The 21979-nt window shown below is 39.8% G+C and overlaps 1 protein-coding gene across 1 annotated transcript in view; it reads left to right on the plus strand.

Annotated features, from left to right (window-relative positions):
• Window positions 1-530: 530 nt before the first annotated feature.
• Window positions 531-21979, plus strand: part of LOC306761729 (protein turtle homolog B-like) — a 146361-nt gene continuing 124912 nt past the window's right edge. The window contains 1 exon segment of the mRNA XM_079248000.1: window positions 531-691. Coding sequence (XP_079104126.1) covers window positions 628-691 — 64 coding nt within the window. The 5' untranslated portion in view covers window positions 531-627.

Here is a 21979-nt window from a genome sequence, read left to right on the forward strand (position 1 = left end):
AGGCTCTTGAATAAAAATCAGATAAACACGAGAAGAGGGAATTTTATTGTCTTTCACTGGGGCCTGTTTGGATGAACACAAAGCTGCTTTTAAGACCAATCAAGTGAAATCGGGTAATTTCTCAGGGCAAACCAGATAATTTCTCACGGCACACTAGTGTGCCACGGCACAGTGGTTGAAAAACACAGGAGTAGAAAACTGATGAAGTCGTTGAATCAAGAGGACGTGTTCATTTCCGAGCATCATCAATCCTATTGAACGCATCGTTGTGTCGTTTAAGCGACAGCGCAGCCAGCCAATCAGAGGCCGCTGCCCTCCCACACCCGTCAATGAAACAAGTGCGGGGGCGGGACTACGAGTCGCTAAATGCTCGCGCTTGGTTTCACGGCGTCGTCAGCGCTCGTCCCATTGGCGCAGGTGATCTGTCTCAGGATGCGAAAGGAGAGCGGAGGAGAGGGGAAGAGAGAGGGGAAAACGCCGATGGAAAAGTGTCCAGGGCTCGGTTAACAGGAAAAAACAGGGATACCGGCCCGTCTCAGTTTGTCCTGGCCCATTTGGCAATGACAGATCCACCGAAAGGGGCACTTTGAGATATGATGAGGTTTAATTCTGGTCGGTAATAGTACTATGATTTGGTATGTGGCCACTTTGATAGCAAGTGTATTCAGCACCCGAGGAACGGCCGCTCAAGGTGAGTCGAAGTGCAGGATATGTATCCACCGGCGTCCTTTTGGTTAAGTTTTAACTCACCTGTTTTTATTTATTTATTTAAAACGTGCCTGTTTGATAACTCTGCATGTCTGGCTTGTATGTTAAAAATGTCTCACTTTACGTCATGAAGTTTATATGTGTGTTCACCTGAGTGGAGGCAGGTGAACTAAACCAGACCGGTTCCGGTGTTTTTTTTTGTTGTTTTTTGTTTTGTTTTTAACCTGTTCATCCTCAGCAGGGAGATGCTTTTTTTTTTTTTTTTTTTTTTTTTTTTTTTTTTACATTAATTGATTTCTGTAGTGGAGTTATCACTATAAAAAACCTTGAGATTTTTTATTTTTGCAGTCTGTTCCTGCTCAGACGTGTTGACGTTTTGTAGCCGGTTTTCCTGAACGTTTCAGTCCTGCTTCACATCGTTTGGGGGGGGGGGGGGGGGGGGGGGGGGGGGGGGGGAGGGGGGGGGGAATGTGAGGGCAAACATGATTAGTATGGTGCGCCGGTGTGGATGTCATTAAAATGCTGTGAGTGGATTAACCCCTTCCTGCCACGAGTCAGTACCGGCTCTGTCCGTCAGAGGGAGCGCTGTCTTATGGAGGTGAATTAAAAGCCCTTCTCGTCACACCTGAGGTGCAAGTTTGACCACACAGCTGGATGACTTGATGTAGGGGAAAAAGCATTGACTTGCCTTAATGTCTTTGTGGGTGAGAGGGGTTTCAACCAAGCCACCTGCAGCAGATTTTATCTCCTATATGGATGCTGGAAGCTGAGCCATTCATTTAATGTCACACCTTCATTTTATAATATATTTACCACACCTGCTATGCCATTTTCTAGAAACGGGGGTAAATACTGGACTGGTTACCTGCCCATTAAACTTGAGTCTGATACTTGCATTTGCTGATCATCAGTGTACTTTAACCCTTAAACCTCCAGGCCAGTTTTGCTGTTTTACCAGTTTTTTATTAATACTGTTCAATAAAAAAACACACACACATAAAGCTCAATCCTTTTTTTTTTTTTTAAATTAAAGTCAACATACAGACATTAGTTTTTTGGGACAGCCTCAAATTATGAGGCTATAATGATTAAAAATGGCTGTATCAGTAGATAAAGCAGCGTAAAGGCCAACAAAACACCAAAACTGAGTGGATTACAAGTGCTTTTGCAAGTATCACATGGATCAACTGTGGTATTTTCTCATCTGTATGTCGTTCTCTCAGGTTCAGGCTTTCAGCAGAGAATATTGGCAGAAAAAAAAGACAACATAATTTTATTTGGCTATTTACAATTATTTAAGCTGCTATATACTTACTAACCCCCCGTAACCAACTTCCAGTCTTTACTTTTGGCTTTATTCCAACCAGAGAGGACCTTTTATTTGTTCTTTTTCAGACAGATATAGAGCTTCCTGTACACTTGCTGATCTTTGACTGCTCCTGGTCGGACATTTTTACCAGTTTAATTCATCTAATTGAATGTTTGACAGGAAGTGGCTTCATCATAATAGGTTTCGTAGCAATGTAGTGGTGATAGTGTGAACTTTACTTATTGGGATAAGTAAAGGGGTCGTCATGGATCATTTACCATTTAGATTTTAAGAATAGACAATATGTGGTATAGTGAGATTGTTAACCTCCTGAATCGGATATAAATACCTGGAAAACCTCAGAAGATCACCTAAAGCAGAGGCGCCCAGCTTCAATCCTCGAAGGCCACAATCCTGCAGGTTTTCCATGTATCCCTGCTCCAACACACCTGACTCAAACTCATCAGTCATTGTGCAGAACTTCATTGGCCGTTGGATTAATGGAAGCCAGGTGTGTTGGAGCAGGGATACATGGAAAACCTGCAGGACTGCGGCGCATCCAGGACCGACTTTAAGCACACCTGACCTGAAGGGTAAGCTATCGACGGACCGCAGCGATGTAGCAGAGTTTTTAGAGTCACGGCTGACATCATCTTCTGAAAGCCTGAAAGAAACAGACAAAAAAAGCTGCAGCAAATTTACACTTAACCTTAAAAAAGCTGTCTGTGCCCCCCCACCCGCCATCCTTCTCCCTCTCAACCACTCCTCTTCAAGAGAGACGGAGGAAAAGTGGGGCAGCATCTGTTCCTTCGCAGCACCGATTAGATAATATCAACAAGCTCTCCATCACCATTTGCTTGATGCTCATAGTTTTACTCGTGATGTCATCCTCGGTCTGATGTGAGGTCTCGCGTCTCGCTTCATCTCTTCACGTCTGTTGTTGCTATTTTTGGGATAAACTGCTTGTGTTTTGTTTTTTTTTTTGCCAAAACATTTAAAATTTTTAAAAAAAATTCTGATTTATTTTTATTTGCTTACTAAGATGTATTTGTTTATTTTTCTTATTTATTATTAGTAACTCCTTGACAGCAGTTATAGCTAATATACAATGAACCGCTTACAGTTTTCTTTAAAAGTCTTTTAAAAAACTTTTTTATTTGAATGATTTCTAATGAGTTTATTTAGATATATTTACAATAGGCTTTGTATTTATTTTTTATTTATTATTATTATTATTAACCCTTTGACACCTGTTGTCTAACTTGTGATGAACTACTTTTGGTTGCATTAAAAAACATTCAATTTAATTGGATTTTTAATTAATTTGATTTAATTTATTTACTATTATGTTACTGCTTTTTAATAGATTTTTTCTTACATGTCATTAATAACTCCTCATCACCTGAATTATTTAAAATTATACAAATGCGAAATAAATACAGGTTAAAATAATCTGGGAAAAAAGGAGAAAAAGGAATAAAAAACTGGTATAAAAAAAAAAAACTACGAAAATTACTATGAAATAAAGATAAAAAATATTGAAATAAATACATAAATTCTAATTAAAAACAAAAAAACCAATTGAATCAATAATGTAAAAAAATTGAGGTAATTTGTTACAAACTGCAAACGACACCAAGCGTCAATGAATTATTTTTATTGTTTATTTTCATTCATTAATTCATTCCTCATCCTAACTGCTTCGTCCAACTAAGGGTCGCGGGGAAGCCGGAGCCTATCCCAGCAGTCTTTGGGCGAAAAGCAGGGTACACTCTGGACAGCTCACCAGTCCATCACAGGGTCACACAGAGACAAACAACCACTCACGCTCACTCCTAGGGGGAATTTAGAGAAACCAATTAGCCTAACATGCATGTCTTTGGACGGTGGGAGGAACCCAGAGTACCTGGGGAGAACATGCAAAATCCACACAGAAGGACCACTGTCCACATCTCTCCCCGGCCGAGGATTGAACCAGCGACCTTCTAGCTGCATCAAAGTTTTATTTTTTATAAAGTTGTAAATAAATTGCGGTTCTAAGGAGTTAAAGAAGATGTTTAAAGTATTATTTTGCGAAACCTCCTTATAGCAGCGTTAGAGGTCATTAATGTGGTTTTAAACGTTTGCACAAACTTTTCTGATTAAAGCATCCGCCAGAAGAAGCTGGCACGCTCAACTTTTCCCAGTTCTAACTCTGGACCACAGCCAGATTGGCTGATTATTCTGGTCTCCTCTCCTCTATCACTTCTCCCATCTGCATGGGGTCCTCGCCACGCTCTCTCCGGCCATCCATCCATCCTGTTATCCGGCTCTCAATTCAATTCAATTCAATTCAACTTTATTTATATAGCGTCAAATCACGGCAATGCCATCTCAAGACGCTTTACAGACAGAGGGGAAAACATAATGAAGGCCAATTCATAATAGCCTATATAAGGAAACCAACAGATTGAGTTGAGTCCAACTCAATCTCCCATCCTGAGCAAGCACACTGGCAACAGTGGGAAGGAAAAAACTCCCTTTTAACAGGAAGAAAACCTCCGGCAGAACCCGGCTCAGGACAGGCAGCCATCTGCCTCTGCTGTGTGGGGGGAAGAGGACAGAAAGACAACAGACAACAGGAACTGCTACTCCCGGCCAGGGAGACCTGCTGAGACAGGAGACATACATGTTAATGATGCAACACTGTTATTTGGGGGGGGGGGGGGGGGGGTAAAAGAAAGAGATAAAGAGAAAAAGAAAGAAGCTCAGTGTATCAGGAAATGTCCCTCAGCAGTCTAAACCTATAGCAGCATAACTAAGGGATGCTAACCATCCCTATCTATAGGACTTATCAAAAAGATAAGTCTTCAGCCTAGTCTTAAAGGTGGGGAGGGTGTCTGCTTCCCTAACACTAACTGGGAGCTTATTCCATAAGAGAGGGGCCTGATAACCAAAGGCTCTGCCTCCTGCTCGGCTCTTTGAGACTCTAGGAACCACAAGTAAGCCTGCAGTCTGCGAACGAATTACTCTGCTTGGTATATAAGGAACAATGAGGTCTTTGATATATAGTGGTGCCTGGTTGTGGAGGGCTTTATATGTAAGGAGAAGGATTTTAAATTCTATTCTAGATTCAACAGGCAGCCAATGAAGAGAGGCTAAAACTGGAGAAATATGATCTCTCATGCTGGTTCTGGTCAGGACTCTGGCTGCAGAATTCTGGATCAGCTGAAGGGTTTCCAGGGCATATTTAGGACAGCCCAGTAATAGAGAGTTACAGTAATCTAGTCTCGAAGTAACAAAAGCGTGAACCAGTTTTTCTGCATCACTCTGAGACAGAATGTCCCTAATTTTGGCTTTATTACGTAAATGAAAGAAGGCTGTTTTAGTAACCTGCCTAATATGTGGCCCAAAGGACAGGTCAGGGTCAAATATTACTCCAAGGTTTCTCACTGTAGCACTGGAAGCTAAAGTAATGCCATCCAGGTTCATTACAAAACCGGAAAATTTAGCTCTGAGTTTTTCAGATCCAACGAGAATTACTTCAGTCTTATCTGAGTTTAAGAGGAGAAAATTTCTAGACATCCAAGTCTTTATGTCTATGAGACAATTTTGTAGCCTATTGGGCTGATTTGTTTCATCTGGTTTAAAGGATAAGTATAGTTGAGTATCATCTGCATAACAATGAAAGTTTATTCCATGTTGTCTAATAATTTTGCCTAAAGGGAGCATATATAGCGTGAAGAGTATTGGTCCAAGTACAGAACCTTGAGGAACTCCATGACTTACTGTAGTTTGGGAGGAGGACTTGTCATTTACATGAACGAACTGAAGTCTATCAGATAAATATGATTTAAACCAGCTTAACGCTGTACCTGTAATTCCAATCACCTGTTCTAGTCTTTGTAACAGAATGTTATGATCGACTGTATCAAATGCAGCACTAAGATCAAGCAAGATAAGTACGGACACAAGTCCTTTGTCTGAGGCCATAAGAAGGTCATTAGTAACTTTCCCCAATGCTGTCTCAGTGCTATGATGAGCTCTAAATCCTGACTGAAACTCCTCGCATAAATTATTTCTGCTTAGGTGGGCATGTAGCTGAGCGGAAACTATTTTCTCCAGAATTTTGGACATAAACGGGAGGTTAGATATAAGTCTATAATTTGCTATCACCTCTGGATCCAGAGATTGCTTTTTAAGTAAAGGCTTGATTACAGCAGTTTTAAATGATTGTGGTACATATCCTGTCACTAAAGACATATTGATAAGATTTAGTAGTGATGTATTAATTAAAGGGAAAATGTCCTTAAAGAGGCTCGTTGGGAGAGGGTCTAAGATACAGGTGGATGGTTTAGATGAAGCTATTATTTTAGTTAATTCAGAGGGTTGGACAGGACAGAAACTATTTAGACACAAGTCAGATCCTGGTTCTAAGGATGCTTCAGAGACCACAACAGGCTCAACATTATAGGTAGAAGGAAGAGTATTGTGAATTTGATCTCTAATAGTGTCAATTTTATTCCTGAAAAAATACATGAAATCATCACAGCTAAGTGAGAAAGGAATACATGGCTCCACAGCGCTCCGGCTCCTAGTAAGCCTGGCTACAGTGCTGAAAAGAAACCGAGGGTTGTTTTTGTTTTCCTCTATCAATGATGAATAATAAGCTGTTCTTGCTGTGCGTAAGGCTTTTTTGTATACGATTAAACTTTCTTTCCAGGTTAAGCGAGACTCCTCTAGTCCTGATGAACGCCATCTGTTTTCCAAACGCCTTGATGCCTGTTTTAGAGCTCGAAGCTGGGAATTAAACCAGGGAGCCTTCATAATCTTACCTAATTTCTTCTTCTTTAGGGGAGCAACATTATCCAAGGTTGTACGCATTGAAGCTGTTATAGTATCAGCATGTTGATCAATCTGAGCAGGAGTAAGGCTTAAAGGGGGACTCTCGGTCATGCTAACACATGGTAGATGTGAAAAAATTGATTCAATTGATTGTTTAAATTTTGTAATATTATTGTCTGATAAACATCTACTATAGTAGAATTTATTTTTGGTCAGTGAGTAATCAAATAAAGTGAATTCAAAGGTTAATAAGAAGTGATCGGACAAGACAGGGTTTCGAGGAAATACTTTGAGCTTATCAGTCTCAATACCATATGTTAGAACAAGATCAAGAGTGTGACCATGAGAGTGAGTGGCTCCATTGACATTTTGTGAAAACCCAATTGAGTTTAGAATAGAGCTAAAGGAAATGTTTAAACTCTCATTTTCATCGTCAACATGAATATTAAAATCACCTAGTACAATGACCTTATCAGTAGTCAGCACTAACTCAGACAAGAGATCAGAGAATTCGGTCAGAAACTCGGAGTAAGGTCCAGGTGGGCGATACACTAATGCTAAAAGGAGCGGTTTCTCTGAATTCCATTTTGGATGAGATAAATTTAATGTCAGGAATTCAAAGGATTTATAGTTAGTTTTGTGCTTAGGATTAATTAAAAATTCTGACTTAAAGATAGCTGCAACACCTCCTCCTCTGCCTGTAGTTCTAGGAATGTGAAAGTTTAAATAGTTAGCTGGCGTAGCTTCATTAATACTAACATAATCCTCTTGCTGTAACCAGGTTTCCGTAAGACAGAATAAATCAATGTGGTGATCACCTATCAAGTCATTGACTAATAAAGACTTATTTGGGAGGGATCTAATATTCAGTAGGCCACACTTTATTGTCTTATTTTCAGATTTTATTAGATTAATTGTTTTTATTTTTATGAGGTTTTCACGATTAACCCCAGAAGTGTTTTTGTGTTGTTTAATTCTTACTGCTGGGAAGTTGTCTTACGCCTGGATGAACTCGCTCCCCTCCGGGTCTAAAGTGGCCTTTCTCAGCATGAGTGGGCAGCTCGGGGAAGGGGACACAGTGGGTTGTGTTAATGGAAGCTCTGGGTTTGCTACATGGCGACCGTCTGCTGCCATTTGCAGGCGCTCATACACAAACACAGCAGAAACACGCATGTCAACGTGCGAGCATCCCCTCAGGGAGCAGTGTGTCTTTAACCAGATCTGAACATATGCCTGCTAACGGGCTCACTGCCCCGGACTAAGTTGGACTAATTATGACTAAGCTGTGTGATAAATGCCACTCAGTCGTTAAATACATACGTATACCACAGCATGCATGGAAAGAAGGGGGGGGGGGGGGGGTCATTTAGGAACAGGATGTCTGATCACAGCGGAATCATGTTAATTTCTCCTGGTATGATGATGATGATGATGAAACTTTTGAAGAATTGAGGATTTATCCAAGGTTTTTTTTTATTGGTGGGATTCCTGGAAAGCAAATCATTTCCAAACAGTGGAAATGGTTTCACCCTTCTGACAAGCTGGGGGGTGTATTTCCATTACTTTGGATCCGAGCTGCAGTAAGCACACCACAGCTGGGCAGACTTTGGGCTTTTTCAGGGTTGCTTGGAGGGGATGTGTCTGTTTATCTTGTAGTGTAAAACCTGCACCAGTTTACCAGTCATCAACACCTGCAACATGTGAAGCACCAGCTCCACATTCGCTTTGCATCGGACCTCGTTCAGACAGACTTACTGTCCTCCTTGTGGCTCTGACTCCTTGCTTTCCCCTCGGAGTCCAGCATGACCTTGTGATTCGTGAGAACATCATTGTCTTACTTAGATTGTATTTAAGTCCTGCTAACTCTGCTCTCCCGTGAGGTCCATAACACGTTGCTGTTGGAAGCTGCTGGTTTGTTGTTTGTTTACCAGGTATAGTTTGAGTAAAGGATTAAAACGAGTGCAAAACATTTTGAAATCTTTAACAGGTTGAGTTCCGCCGTACCTATTTTTTAAGGTCTCTGTTGAAAATGTCATACCTGTAATAAAATTAGTAGGTCTGTTGGAATCGCTTGGGAGTCCAAGTAAAGGGAGATTTGTTCAGGTGTGTAAATGTCACTATATTTGTTACTGGTGAAGAGGAAATGAAAATGGCACACGGCACAAATGAAAGAAGTTCAGACTTGCAAAATCAAATGAAACTTTATTTCTATGGCGCTTTTTGAGCCAGACGCAACCCAAAGTGCTTTCACACGATAAAACACAAGCAGATAAAAGCAAAGCAAATGATAATGTGAAAGTTAAAAATAATTAAAAACGGTCTCAACTTTCATGCAGAGAAACACACACAAAGACAGACAGCAACCCCCCAGCCCCCCACTAACATGACTCCCTAACCACTGTCAGGAGGAATATGGATATCTTATGAGGCAGCTGTCCCTCTAAACCTCTGACAGATCTCATGTGATCCTTATCTCTGCAAAGGTCAACTCTGATTTAAAAAGAAAAAATGTAAAAAAGCAGAACGGTTTTAGTACATGCAGTTACAAGAGGTCTCAAAATATCCATTTTTCCCATGTTTTGCCGTTTTGTTATAGGGCTTGGCGATATGACCTTTTACTAATATCCCAATATTTTTATGACATCACGATATACGATATATATCTGGATATTTACCTTAGCCTTGAATTAATGCTTTGATGCATACAATCACATCAGTAAGATGATTTTGTGTCTACATTAAAACATAATTGTTCATATTGCGTTAAGATATGCGGATTTTAAACATTCATGCCAAAAGGATAAAATTGTAACCAAGCAAATCGATCAAAACCGTCTTTATTGAACAGTTAAAGCGGTGGCAGAAACATCCGGGTTTTTCAACCACAATCACTGGAACCATGTCTTTCGCTCTATGGAAGGTTACCGCAGACGTTATCTCCTTCTGTTTTGGACTATCCCTGTCATATGCTGCTGTTCTGGAAAAACAAGACGCCAGACTCAGTTGCGTCAATGGTGGTTGCTGCGGCACTTTCTTCGCAATGGCACCAGCCGGAGATACACTTGTGCGGAGTTTCAAGCACTCCTCGTGCTCTAGGGGGTGATTTTTCAAATGATTAAATAAATTTGTGGTCCTACTACCTTTTGTCGCGACATTTTTGGGACATACTTTGCATACAACAGTTGTTTGGTCAACATCCTCTCTCCGGTATCCAAACCACCGCCAGATGACGGATCCTGTACTATTTTTCTTCGGATCGAATTCTTCCCCCATTTTCTTGTAACTCACGCTGCTACCAGAGTTCTTTGCTAGAAAAGCTGCTTCACGCTGCCTCTCATGATGTAGCCTGAACCTCACGTTATGTATGTAACCAGGTACGCTTGCTTTAACTCTGTGTTGAAAGTGGTGCAGAGAGTTGAGGAGGCGTGAGAAAACCCTGCCCACAGCTAAAAACAACTGCGTGACAACAGGATACTCGAATATGATGAATATAGACATTTTCTATATCCCACGGAGGGCTAGCCACGATATCGCGAGTATATTCAATATATCGCCCAGCCCTAGTTTGTTGTCAGCGTAGCCAAATTAGGGTACCTCTAATTTTAGACTAGTAATAAGTAGAGTAATATAATTTATAATATGCGTTTTAAGCAGCCGGACTTTCTTATAATCTTCTTAACTGGTCTCGAGCAACGGTTCCCTCAACTTTCTTGAACGTCTTCTAAACTTTTTCCTAATTAGTCAACTTGTGGAGTTGATGTTTTGGTGAATGTTATGATGATTTTGGCCGTTTACACTTTGGCATAATTATTTTTCCAGTCAGATCCGTCATGACTCCCCTTGTTATGAGGCTTTTTTTATTTTAGAAGTTTGTGTGTGCGATTCGTCAACGCTGTTTCTCCACTCAGAGATTGTGTATTCAAGGATAAATCTGTGCCTGTAGACAGAGCTGGCATGGAGCTCCATTGCTTAATTAACGTTCTTCTTACAAACTTTTCTGGTATCCCAGCTTTTCTTTGTTTTTTTTTTTTTGATGATTCCTGCAGTGAGATTGCTAAATGAGCAGTCTCCCTCCAAGTGGGTGGCTGCTTGGCAAAAACAAAGCTGCTGACCAAGAAAAGGCCGACTCATTGGCAGGGTGGATCTAAATCCTGTGGGTGTTCAGCATTTTCCCACTCAAGGACTTGTGTGTTGAGTGTCGCTCGAGATATTTATATTTCTCATTAGGAATGCTTGGTTCTGGCCTTTTTATTGACCTGATCAATGATTCTAATGCCTAAATGACTCAGCATATGAAGGTGTCAGTACTTCACCTGGCTCTCCCAGTGGAATACCAGCTCCGTTATCTGCATCTGAATCGGTTTATTGCATGCGAAACAGGCTCATTGCCTTTCTTATCTCCACATCTTCCTTCAGTTCAGCCTTGAAGAGCGCTGTTGAAAGTGTTTGTTGTTGAGAGTCAGAGTGAAATGACCACGCTGAGCGGCGTGGCTTTAGATTAAGTGGCTTTTAATTCCATCATGCAACTTAGTGTATTGAGGTTGCATGTTAAAATCAGGATATATCTAAGCTTAAAGCCTCTTAAGCCAAAAAAAGCAACATTTTCAAGTAGTCGGTTGTTATTTTTAGGCTTAATTTGATTGCTTTTACCATCATGTTTCAGCCAGAATTCTCCGTCATTTGGATCAGTTTCACTGTGATTTGATGAGAAGACTTAGGAGAGACATATTCTGTATTAGAGGGGAGGTTTGAATGGTGGCCTTTCTGTATGGAGTTTGCATGTTTTCCCCCGTGTACGTGTGGGTTCTCCCCGGGTACTCTGGCTTTCTCCCACCGTCCATGGACATGTTCCCGCCTCCAAAGCACCTGCGTCAGATTTTTTGACTTCCTTATCAAGTTCTTTGCAGCCTTTTAGTGAGCCCTTTATTTGATTCAGGTGTGTTAATGTAGGGTTGCCTATAAAACATGCAGGGCGGGGGGGCCTGACGACTGGAATTGAGAAACACTGGTTTAAAGACGTGCATGTAAGGTTAAGTGGTTATTTTAAAATTTCCCTAGGAGTGATTGTGAACATGAATAGTTGTTTATCTGTGTTGATCCTGTGATGGACTGGCGACCTGTCCAGGGTGTACCTGCCTCTCACCCAATGATTGCTGGGATAGACTCCAGCTTCCCCACAACTGAATTAGACGAAGTAAATTTGGCTACAATAAAACCATTTTTTTGTTTACTTGTCTCCTCCAAGTTGGAGGCCATGAATTTGGCCGTGTTTGTCGGTCTGTTAGCGTCATAACTCCACAGGTTTTGGGCAGATTTTAATTACATTTTCAAGAAATGTTTTAAATGGAACAAGGAACAGGTTATTAGAACTTGGAGCTGATCTGGATTACAACCCAGATCCAGGAATATTTTCAAAGGATTCTTAACTATGAGGAGAAAGGACTAATCTTTCCATAAGAGCTTCCAACTCAACCAACAATGCCTACAGTCATTGCTCAAAACACGTACAATGGCCTGATGGAGGTCTGCGCTCTCTGAGCGCTTCTACTTCATTCAGATTTTACAGGGGAAGACTGCAGTTGTCAGTAAATCAGTAACGGCAAACCTCTACAGGCGGTCCTCAGGTTACGCGGCTCTCGACTTACGCCAATTTATGATGCTTATTAAATAAATGTGGAAAAAAACTTGTTTTGAAGTTATGAGGGGCCGTATAACCTCTCACGATGCGGCTGAGATGACACCTCAGTGCGTCTATATTTATTTTAACTGAAATGTATAGTTTAATTGCCTGGACTGTTTTTCGATTAGTATGATGTATGATACCTGTATTTAGATAGTTATTAAGTGATCAAAATGGGGTTTATGTAGTGTTTAAGGGTAGAAATCTGACTTACACTGAATTTTGGGTTACGCCGCGATGTAGGAACAGAACTCGTTCGTAAACTGAGGACGGCCTGTAACTTGATGATGAGGCCAACTTGGTTGCAGTTTGCAGCTTCACCACCAGATGTCACTAAGTCCTACTTCAACTGAATAATCGCACAAATTGTACCAGTTTATAGATTCTTCTCTTTCACTCAAACAAATCTGAAAACACATTAAGTCAACAATGTTTTAATGTTTTTATTGCAAAGATATTATTCCAGCCGCCTAGATGTTTAATTTGTGTGTTTCCCCAGTTTAGCACCTTGTAAACAGCATTCGTGCATTCATTTCACAAATTTTAGGACAGTTTTTAGATTTTTAAAAAAAGAAAATTTACTTTTTTTTCTTTTTGCTAACAATTTATTGTTGTCTCAGGAGGTATACTGCTTTATGAAGGCTTTTTTGTTGATGGCAGGTCTAATATTTTATTTTTACTATGATTATTTGTAATTTAAATACCGGAATCAAATCTTTTTAACTCGCTTGGTAAAAAAACATCCACACCACCTTGTAAAACATGCTAAGTAGTATATATTTATGTTTGTGTATGTGGGTGTGTGTAAGAGTGGTGTCACTGTGTAGCTGTGCACAAACACCCTTGCAAATCAAGTAAACATCCTGCAGCTTATTTGTATAAATTTGAGTGAGTGTGACTTGCTGGTCATGGTTCAATCTGGCTGATTGTGGTTCCCAACTGATCATTCAGCATGTCTCTTTCTCACAGCCGTGTCCCCAGAGGGATGCAGAACAAAAAAATAAATAGAATTAAATTAAAACTGGAAATATGAAGGAAACAAACAGAAATTATGCTACAGTTTGAGACTGTTAATTCCACTCTACAGATAACACTAAATGAATTTCTCTGCTTCTGTTTGTGACAGCAGAATGACAACAAACTTATCTCATTAGAAGCTCTCTGTTTGTGTAGACACAAGTGTAAGCATTAGGGCTGCACATTATTGATAGTGCATCATTACTGCTTATGTGCACAATACCAATCTGATAAAGACATTTTGAAATGAAACAGTATAAGCACAACTGAATTAATGAGAGCTGCATCGCACTTAGAGGAAGTTCTGCTTCCGTTCATTCTCCTGAGAGAAACACCTCATTTCACAAGGCTAGCACTGGTTGGACCCCCATTTGCTTTCAGAACTGCCTTAATTCTCGGTGTCATAGATTCAACAAGGTGTTGACAGAGATTTTGCTCCATGTTGACAGTTGGTGCGTATCCATGATGAGTATCTGCCGTTCCACCACATCCCAAAGCTGCTCTGTTGGACTGAGATCTGGTGACTGTGGAGGCCTTTGGAGGACAATGACTAATTTTCTTGATAGTTTGCCAATGGTTAAAGTGAATGACTTTAAATACCTTGGTATTTATCTTGATTCCTAGCTGACATTTAGAATACATAAAGATTCACTTACAAAAAAATATCCAATTGTTGAGATGTCTTAATTCTTCTATTATTTGCTTTACCTTCTCTATCAGAAAGAGAATTATTACTCACTTAATTGGTCCAATACTTGACGATGCTGATGTTGTTTACCGGAACGTCTCTGATACAAACCTCCATTCTCTCAATGTTATTTATCATAGTCTGTGTAGATTTGTACTGAGGTGTCCTTACAGAACCCATCATTGTCACATGTACGCATCACTGAACTAGGTAGCATTTAAATCAAGACATTTTCATTGTCTTAAATTTACTTTTAAATGTCACTATCTTATTATCCATTATATTTAAAACAATTTCTAATCCCATTCGGGTCCTCTCATAACCTCAGACATACTGACCACTTGTTTTTTATTGTTCCCAAAATTAAGAAAGAATTTGGCCGTCAAGCATTTAAAGCTGAATCAGACTGGAACAATTTACCAGTGTCAATGGGATCCATCACTTCTCATCAAAGCTTTAAGACAGCTATATTCAGCTACTTACAAACAACTTGCTCTTGCTTCTGATATTGTCTTCTTTTAAATAATTTCACTTTGAGTTATGCTGGGCAATGGCCCATCAAGATTGTTATTTAAATATGTATGTCCATGAATATACTGTACTTTTCTGATGAATGTATTTTATTTTGCTTGTACAGAGGGATGGGTTTATAGGGGCGATTAGAGAGCTTTTGTCTACTGTGAATGCTGTGTTTATGTCTAAGTAAGGATCGAATTGTTAGCTGTATCTGTCTGTCTGTGTTGAGGATCCCCTTGAAAATGAGATGCATCATCTCAAGGGGCTAACCTCTCAATAAATTTCAAATGAACTCATCATGTTCAAGAAAGCAGTTGGAGATGATTAGCACTTTGTAATGATGTGCATTATACTGCTGGAAGGATCCATCAGAAGATCCTACGCTGTGCTCATTAAGGGATGGACTTGGTCAGCAGCAATACTCAGGCTGGCTGTGGTGGTTAAACCATGTCATGTTGGTACTAAGGGTCAATAGTTTGCTGAGAAAGTATTCTCCACACCATTTTTAATAGCAGTCTGAACTGTTAATGCATGACCGGATTAATTCATGCTTTCATGTTTCAACCATATTCTGACTCTACCACCTAATTGTGGAGCTAATATGGAGACTCATCAGACCACCAACGTCTTTCCATCTTCTATTGTCCAGTTCTGGTGAGTCTTTGTGAATTGTAGCCTCAGTTTCCTGTTCTTAGCTCGCAAAAGTCTCTCCTGGTGGGATTTTCTGCTGTAGCTCATCTGCTTCAGACCATTCTTTGTAAACCCCAGAGATAGCTGTGAGTGAAAATCCCAGTAGATCACCAGTTTCTAAAACACTCAAACCAGCCTTTCTGCATCATTCTGATGCTCAGTTAGAACTTTAGCTAGTCATCTGGACCATGGCTGTGTCCCGACGTCCACACTATTAACTATACAGTGCCCTAAACAGTGGTCACGCCATTCTCTAGGGGTGTCCAAATATTCAGAGAAACATGCATCTCGAAAAGGGTCAATATAGACCACAATGCATTGCAACCAGGAGCTCAGAATGGTGCAAGTTAATGGTCTTATATAGCACTTTTCCAGCCATATCGATCACTCAAAGCACTTTACACTGCATGTCACATTTTCCCATTCTCACACACAGATTCATACCCAAAGAGGCAGATTGGGGGGCAACTTGTTGTCCAGTGTCTTGCCCAAGGACACTTCGGCATTTAGTCAGGAAATTGATCTCTGAACTTTCCAGTTGAAAAACGACTCCTCTTCATCCTAAAAGCAGGTTGAAAAAACTATAAATAATTTATTTCTATCCTTATTTACTGAATAAAGAAAGAATAAATCCAAAATGAGAACATTAAATAGTTTCACACAAGAGTTTGGATTGGATTTAAAAGGACATCTTCACGTGTTATGGTTGCCATGATTACAGGTGGTAGACACAAGATCTGCAATGAGGAAAAAATGGCCAGGTTTGTGTACGAATCGCCAACAAAATGAGTGCTGTCATGTATATAGTGTGCCACGTACATGAATCTACATTACTAAATGCTTCAAAATGCTGCCATGGGATTGGTGGATTAGATTTTTGGAGCAAGCCAGCAAATATGGGGTCTTAAAGTGGCCAATGAATGTACACTGCAGCTAACATCGTTGTTGCAATATTAAACAGTTGCATGTTGTGTAGCCTTACATGACATGGAGAGAAAAAACCTTCCATTTCCTCCATGAACTTGAACTAGAAAAAAATCAGAAACAGGAGCCAATGAAATGTATTTGTTTCAGATGATGCTTTAGTATTAAACTTTCTGAACTTTTTTAATTAAATTTGGTTCATATTGTAGAGTGTTTCCTCCAAGTTGCATGCTGTGGCCTAGATGCCTTGTTACTATGTCAGTCCATCTTTGGATGAAAATTAATTCGTATTTTAGCTGTTTTGGTCTTAAGCAAATATCAATGTTAAGTTTGTTAAAGCAATCTCTTAGTGAGACGTCTTTAATCATCACATATCGCTGCTAAGGACAGATTCCTTTCATCTCTACCGCCTGCAGTGTCCATTCATCAGAATCAGCAGATTATCTGCTGCTCTCTTCTGGTGTTATTTGAACAGGCAGATTTTCTGAAAAGAAAACGGGGATGACTGTTTGGCTTTGCACAGAAATGTGCTGTGGACATCTGCACATACGAGGAAAGCCTTCACTCCCAGCGAGCTTAATGAAAAGTAGCACCCCTGTTGCTCGGGGCAGATGGCACACTTCATAAAAGTCATCAACCTTTAGATGCCAGTCAGTCTGATATTTGGGCCAAGGAGTCGGTGACTGACAGCTGCTGTCAGCCCTTAAGCTCCCAGCATCCTCCATTTTACTTAAGAGGACTCGTCAGGGGATGCAGCGCTGGGCGAAATGATTGAAAAGATTGTTGGGAAGACCTTTTTTTTTTTGCCTGTATTTAGACTTTTCCTGTCAGAAACACATGAGCGAAACATATCTGACAGGGATGAAATATATCAGGACTGAAAATATAGGAGTGGTCCATTTAACTGGGGAGGGGGGGGGTGGGGAGGGTGAGTGTGCTGATTTCAGCACAGAAACACACCTGAACGGGGGTTGTTTAAAGTGTCACGTTTGAAGCAGCCTGACTTCGAACTGTGACGGCTATATTTGGCTTTTCAAAGATGGATGTTTCAAATATAAATACTTACACAGCTAATAGGATTGCTTACATTTGATGGCGTACCTCTATACTTAGGTTAATTTGAAAATTCAGTTTTTCTTACCTTGGAATATTATTTATAGCCCAGAACTGCTAACATATCAAGTGAATTCAGCCCCAGGCTTTGCTGCAAGGGATTCTCATTGCATTTGCATTTGAATGTCGCATCACTCACTGTCCTGGTTTTCTAACTTAGTTCTACTTGTAAGAGGAAGGGGGTTGGTTATCTAGTAATGCCTTACTGTGTTGCTTCAACTATATATATATATGTGTATATATATATATATATATATATATATATATATATATATATATATATATATATATATTGGTACTGGAAGGACCTGGGACCCGGCAGGGAGGAAAATTTGGGCCTTTAGAGTAGTTTAGCTGGCAAAGACACAATCTTACCATATTACCGTCTCTGGGATCAAATTTGTCTTCCAGCCTACAATGGGATCGCTGTGATTCGTCAGGTTGCATATGATATACTGATAAAATATTTGTAGTGTTGTATTTTCATTTTTTTCCATTTACTGTCAATTTGACAAGGACAAATCACACAATTGCACCAGTTAGCTAAGAGCTGCTTTGCATCTGCAGTCACCTGGGAAGGAAAACAAGCAACAGCGAATGCAAAATCAAACAGGACAGTATATAAAACAGATGACCATTTAAAAAGGAAATACAGATGCAGGTATGACATTAAAAAGCTATTATTGCAGCATAACAAAATAGTCTAAATAACAGGCACTAATTTTGTAATAACAGCATCTCTGATTAAATAAAGCCCTGAGCATGATTCATTACTCAGGTACTTCAAGAATGTATTACATCCCCTGTGCATGACTGAATCTTCTGCTTTTAATTAATTAAATTCCAGCTAATTCCAAATCATCTCAACATTATTCTTCATTCACTCCAAATGACGACTAAACTGAGCTGAAGCCCAAAATCTGCAAAAAAAAAAAAAAAAAAAAAAAGGCAAAACAAGGTTGAGAGTCTATAATAGAGAAGTGATGTTAACAAGGCTGAAAGGAACATTACCAACCTTTGGAAGATTTTCTTACTTTTTCCTTCTAATGACAGCTTCTGACTTGCATCCTGTCTCTTTTCTGAGCTCTCTCCAACCAGTAAAAGTCAGTCTTAACATTTTGTTTTCCTTCTGCATTTCTTTGCCGAATCAGCTACACGTGTTGAAATCCAATTGTTGCCATGTGATGAGGTGCTGTAAAACAAAAAGCAATAGTCATTTTGACACCTGGGCTGGAATGAAAAGCTGTAGTTTCTCAGCCTCGGGACACTAAATGGCAACAACCGCTCCAGGAATATGCATCACAAATGTCCACGTGTCTTCCAAACAGGTCAGAAGTAGAGTTTTAAGGACAAAAAGTTGTATAGAGCTGCTGAAAAATCCATTTTTCTGCAGAAAAAGGTAATTATAGTGCATTTACATGGCCTCCTTGACCATGTGATGAATGTATACACCTTATACTAAAGTGACAGTTTGTTACTGTAATTGTGGGGGAAATCTCTGTGTACCTCACATATGGGCTCCGTTATGATCAGATTTGTGATTTTTTTTTTCTCTCTACCATATTTATTTGTTTTTTGTGTTTTCTGTGCCAAGTATGAAGGTTGGTTTTGAACTTTGCTTCAGTGGATGACAGTAGGGACCGAAATTAAGTGATTTGTTATTGTTGTTGTGTTGGAGTTTGGTAATAAGATGAGCAGCTGCTGGACATTGAACTTGAAGTACCTCATACTGTCCATGGCTTTTAATCCCAGCTCCATGTCATCTGGAATCAAATCGGATCAAATTGAATTTTATTTATAAAGCACTTTTCATAGAATAAGTAACACAAAATGCTTTCATTGTAAAAACACAATCACTCAATCACTCAAATTTATTACAAAACTATCAGGACACCTGCAGTCCTAGTTTCTGTTACACATTCACACACACACACGTCATGTCATGTTCTGCCTTGATACACTAGATTAAAACTTTATTTTAACTTCTATTTAACCTTAATTTAGCATCAACCTTCCATCTGATCCCTTCCTTACAGTAAATCAGCCTCAAAGTTTTCTCCAAAATCCAGAAATCTCACTGCTTTCAAGCTGTTTAGCGCCAGATTGCTCCCTGGCCTCTTTACATCCTTCACTCTTGTAAATTTACTGCTATGACAATCCAATAAACCTCAGAAATCTTTGCAATATTGTTTATGAACAATGCTGTCTCCAGTTTGTCTGCAGTCAGATTTAAGCCCTGTGCTCAAAGGAAAAGGCTTTCCCTCAGTCGACAGTGTTTTCCTGATATGCTGCAAGCTTGCAGTCTCCTCGGCACAACACGCTGCCAGTTGTAAAGACGTGAAGTTAGAGTATGTGCACTGACACTTTCTGCCAGGGGAAGCTGAATGAATGGATTCCTCCTGCGCTCATTTGACCAGATGCAGTTGGTAGTGTAAGGAAACTGAAGCTAATGTAGTCCTGGTCTGGAAGAGAGGGTTGACTACTTTCATTTGGGGGGAGTTTAGCTCAGGCAGTGTGGTTTTTGATAATGACTTCCTGTTAACGTGCATCTTGTTTGCCTTTCTGGTACTAAATACTTTCTCTCAGATCTGTACTCCATTACGCCTCCTTCCCCCCTCCCCTCTGTTCCCTCCTCAACCCGTTATCCTCAGCTGGCTGGCTTCCTCCTCGGTCTCATTTTACAGCCTGGTCCACTGAGGCAGCACAGTCAGCTTCCTACATGTCGACTGCTCCAGACCCATTAAACATTCATTGGATGGAGCCATAAGATACCTGATCATAGTCTCAGCTGCGCTACTCTGAATTCAACCCCAGATCTGAGCTTAGCTTCAACTTTCCCTAATAATGAGGTGAATTTTGCTGATGTAGCAGCTTATTGACTTTATTAAAAGAAGTGTAGAAAATAGACGATATCAGTGCTTTTCAAAGCTTTTGTGCACATCTATCAACTCAGCAAATCAACCTCTACAGATGTCTTTAAGTTGCTTGAATGACGATTTTGTAAGATAAGATAAAATCAGAGCAAAGTGACAGCTGGGAAATGCTTTACAAGCCTTTGAGATGACAGTCTTTATGAGCTGCTTTTTAAACACAGTTTCTAATTTAGCCAACAGGAAAGAAACATGCGAATGACTAGCGTTATTGGAGATTGTGTCTTGTAAGTTTATTGTATTTGAAAAACAAAAAGATGGAAAATTGGACTTTTGGCAGAGCTAATCTAGTCTAGCATTTATTATGGAAGAGTGATTTGAGCTCCAGCCGCATAATCTGGGTGTGTTAACCTGACCTTTAAAGCTTTTACTTGCTAGGATTTATAATAGATATGATCTAATATATGATATAATTCAATACAATACAATAGCATACTATACATTGCAATACATGCAAAGCGATACATGTTGTAATGTTAATCCATTATTTGATGCTTTTTGGATAGGAGTATGGTAATCAGCCTTTTTCTAAATATACCCCAAAACATGTGAAAATAGAAAGCATTATTTTGCAAACACAAAGGAAATGACATATTTTGAACTCTATACTGAAATAAGATTACAATATTGGCACAAGGATACCATGGTATCCAGTAGAGTGACTCTATCACATGTACAGCTGTTGTGCATGTGCCGCTATTTAGTACATAAAACCAACAGCAGTATTAATGACTCTCCATCATCCTCAAAGGATGAGGGCTGATTGATCAGCCTGATGGCCTCTATGGACAGTTTCAAAGTGTCAGGTAACAACTTACTTAGCGTTCTGCTGACATAAACTGTTCTTAATAATCCTATCAGAAGGTCATTTCACTGTTGCCCAGTAAGGAAATGTTGAAGGCACACCAGGCATCTTAGGTTGAACTAAAATGTCCAAAAATCATAAACTAACTTGAAACTATGTAAATGAAGAAATGGTGTGTGGTTTGAAGGTAGAAATATTGCAGAGATTGATGGAAATCATCGGGCTTTTTGGAGAGAAGTACATGAGAAGTACCTGTATTCAGTGCAGCTGTAGTGCACTCTGGACATGAGGTGGGCAGGGAATAACTGTCAGCTCTAAATAGGGACATATTGAGGGAGTTGGTATTGTATCTCCTCCATCACCAGCTAAAATTTGCTTACTGTGGAGACTGGACAACAATATTTTTGCAGAGCAGGATTCCTGTCTGCCAGGAATCCTGCTCCGTAAGCTCATCCAATTATCATATTTAGTATTGAGTATTCTACAGAAATATTGTTAGTATCCTTTACATTTGTTTATTTTATACATTTTGTTGGTTTTATCTCCAAAAATTCATCTCTGTTTAGTGGGAGAACCAGGAGAGTACATGGTTCTGTATGTATGTCCAAAGACATGCACGTCAGGTTAATTGGTTACACTAAACTGTCCTTAGGAGTCAGTGTGTGTTAGAATGGTAGTTTGTCTTTCTGTGTTGTCCCTGTAATGGACCGATGACCTATCCAGGGTGTACTGCGCCTCTTGCCCAATGATCGCTGGGATAAGCTTCAGCTTCCCC

This window comes from Telmatherina bonti (genome assembly GCF_933228915.1).
Source record: "Telmatherina bonti genome assembly, chromosome: 10".
In the NCBI taxonomy this organism is placed as follows: Eukaryota; Metazoa; Chordata; class Actinopteri; order Atheriniformes; family Telmatherinidae; genus Telmatherina; species Telmatherina bonti.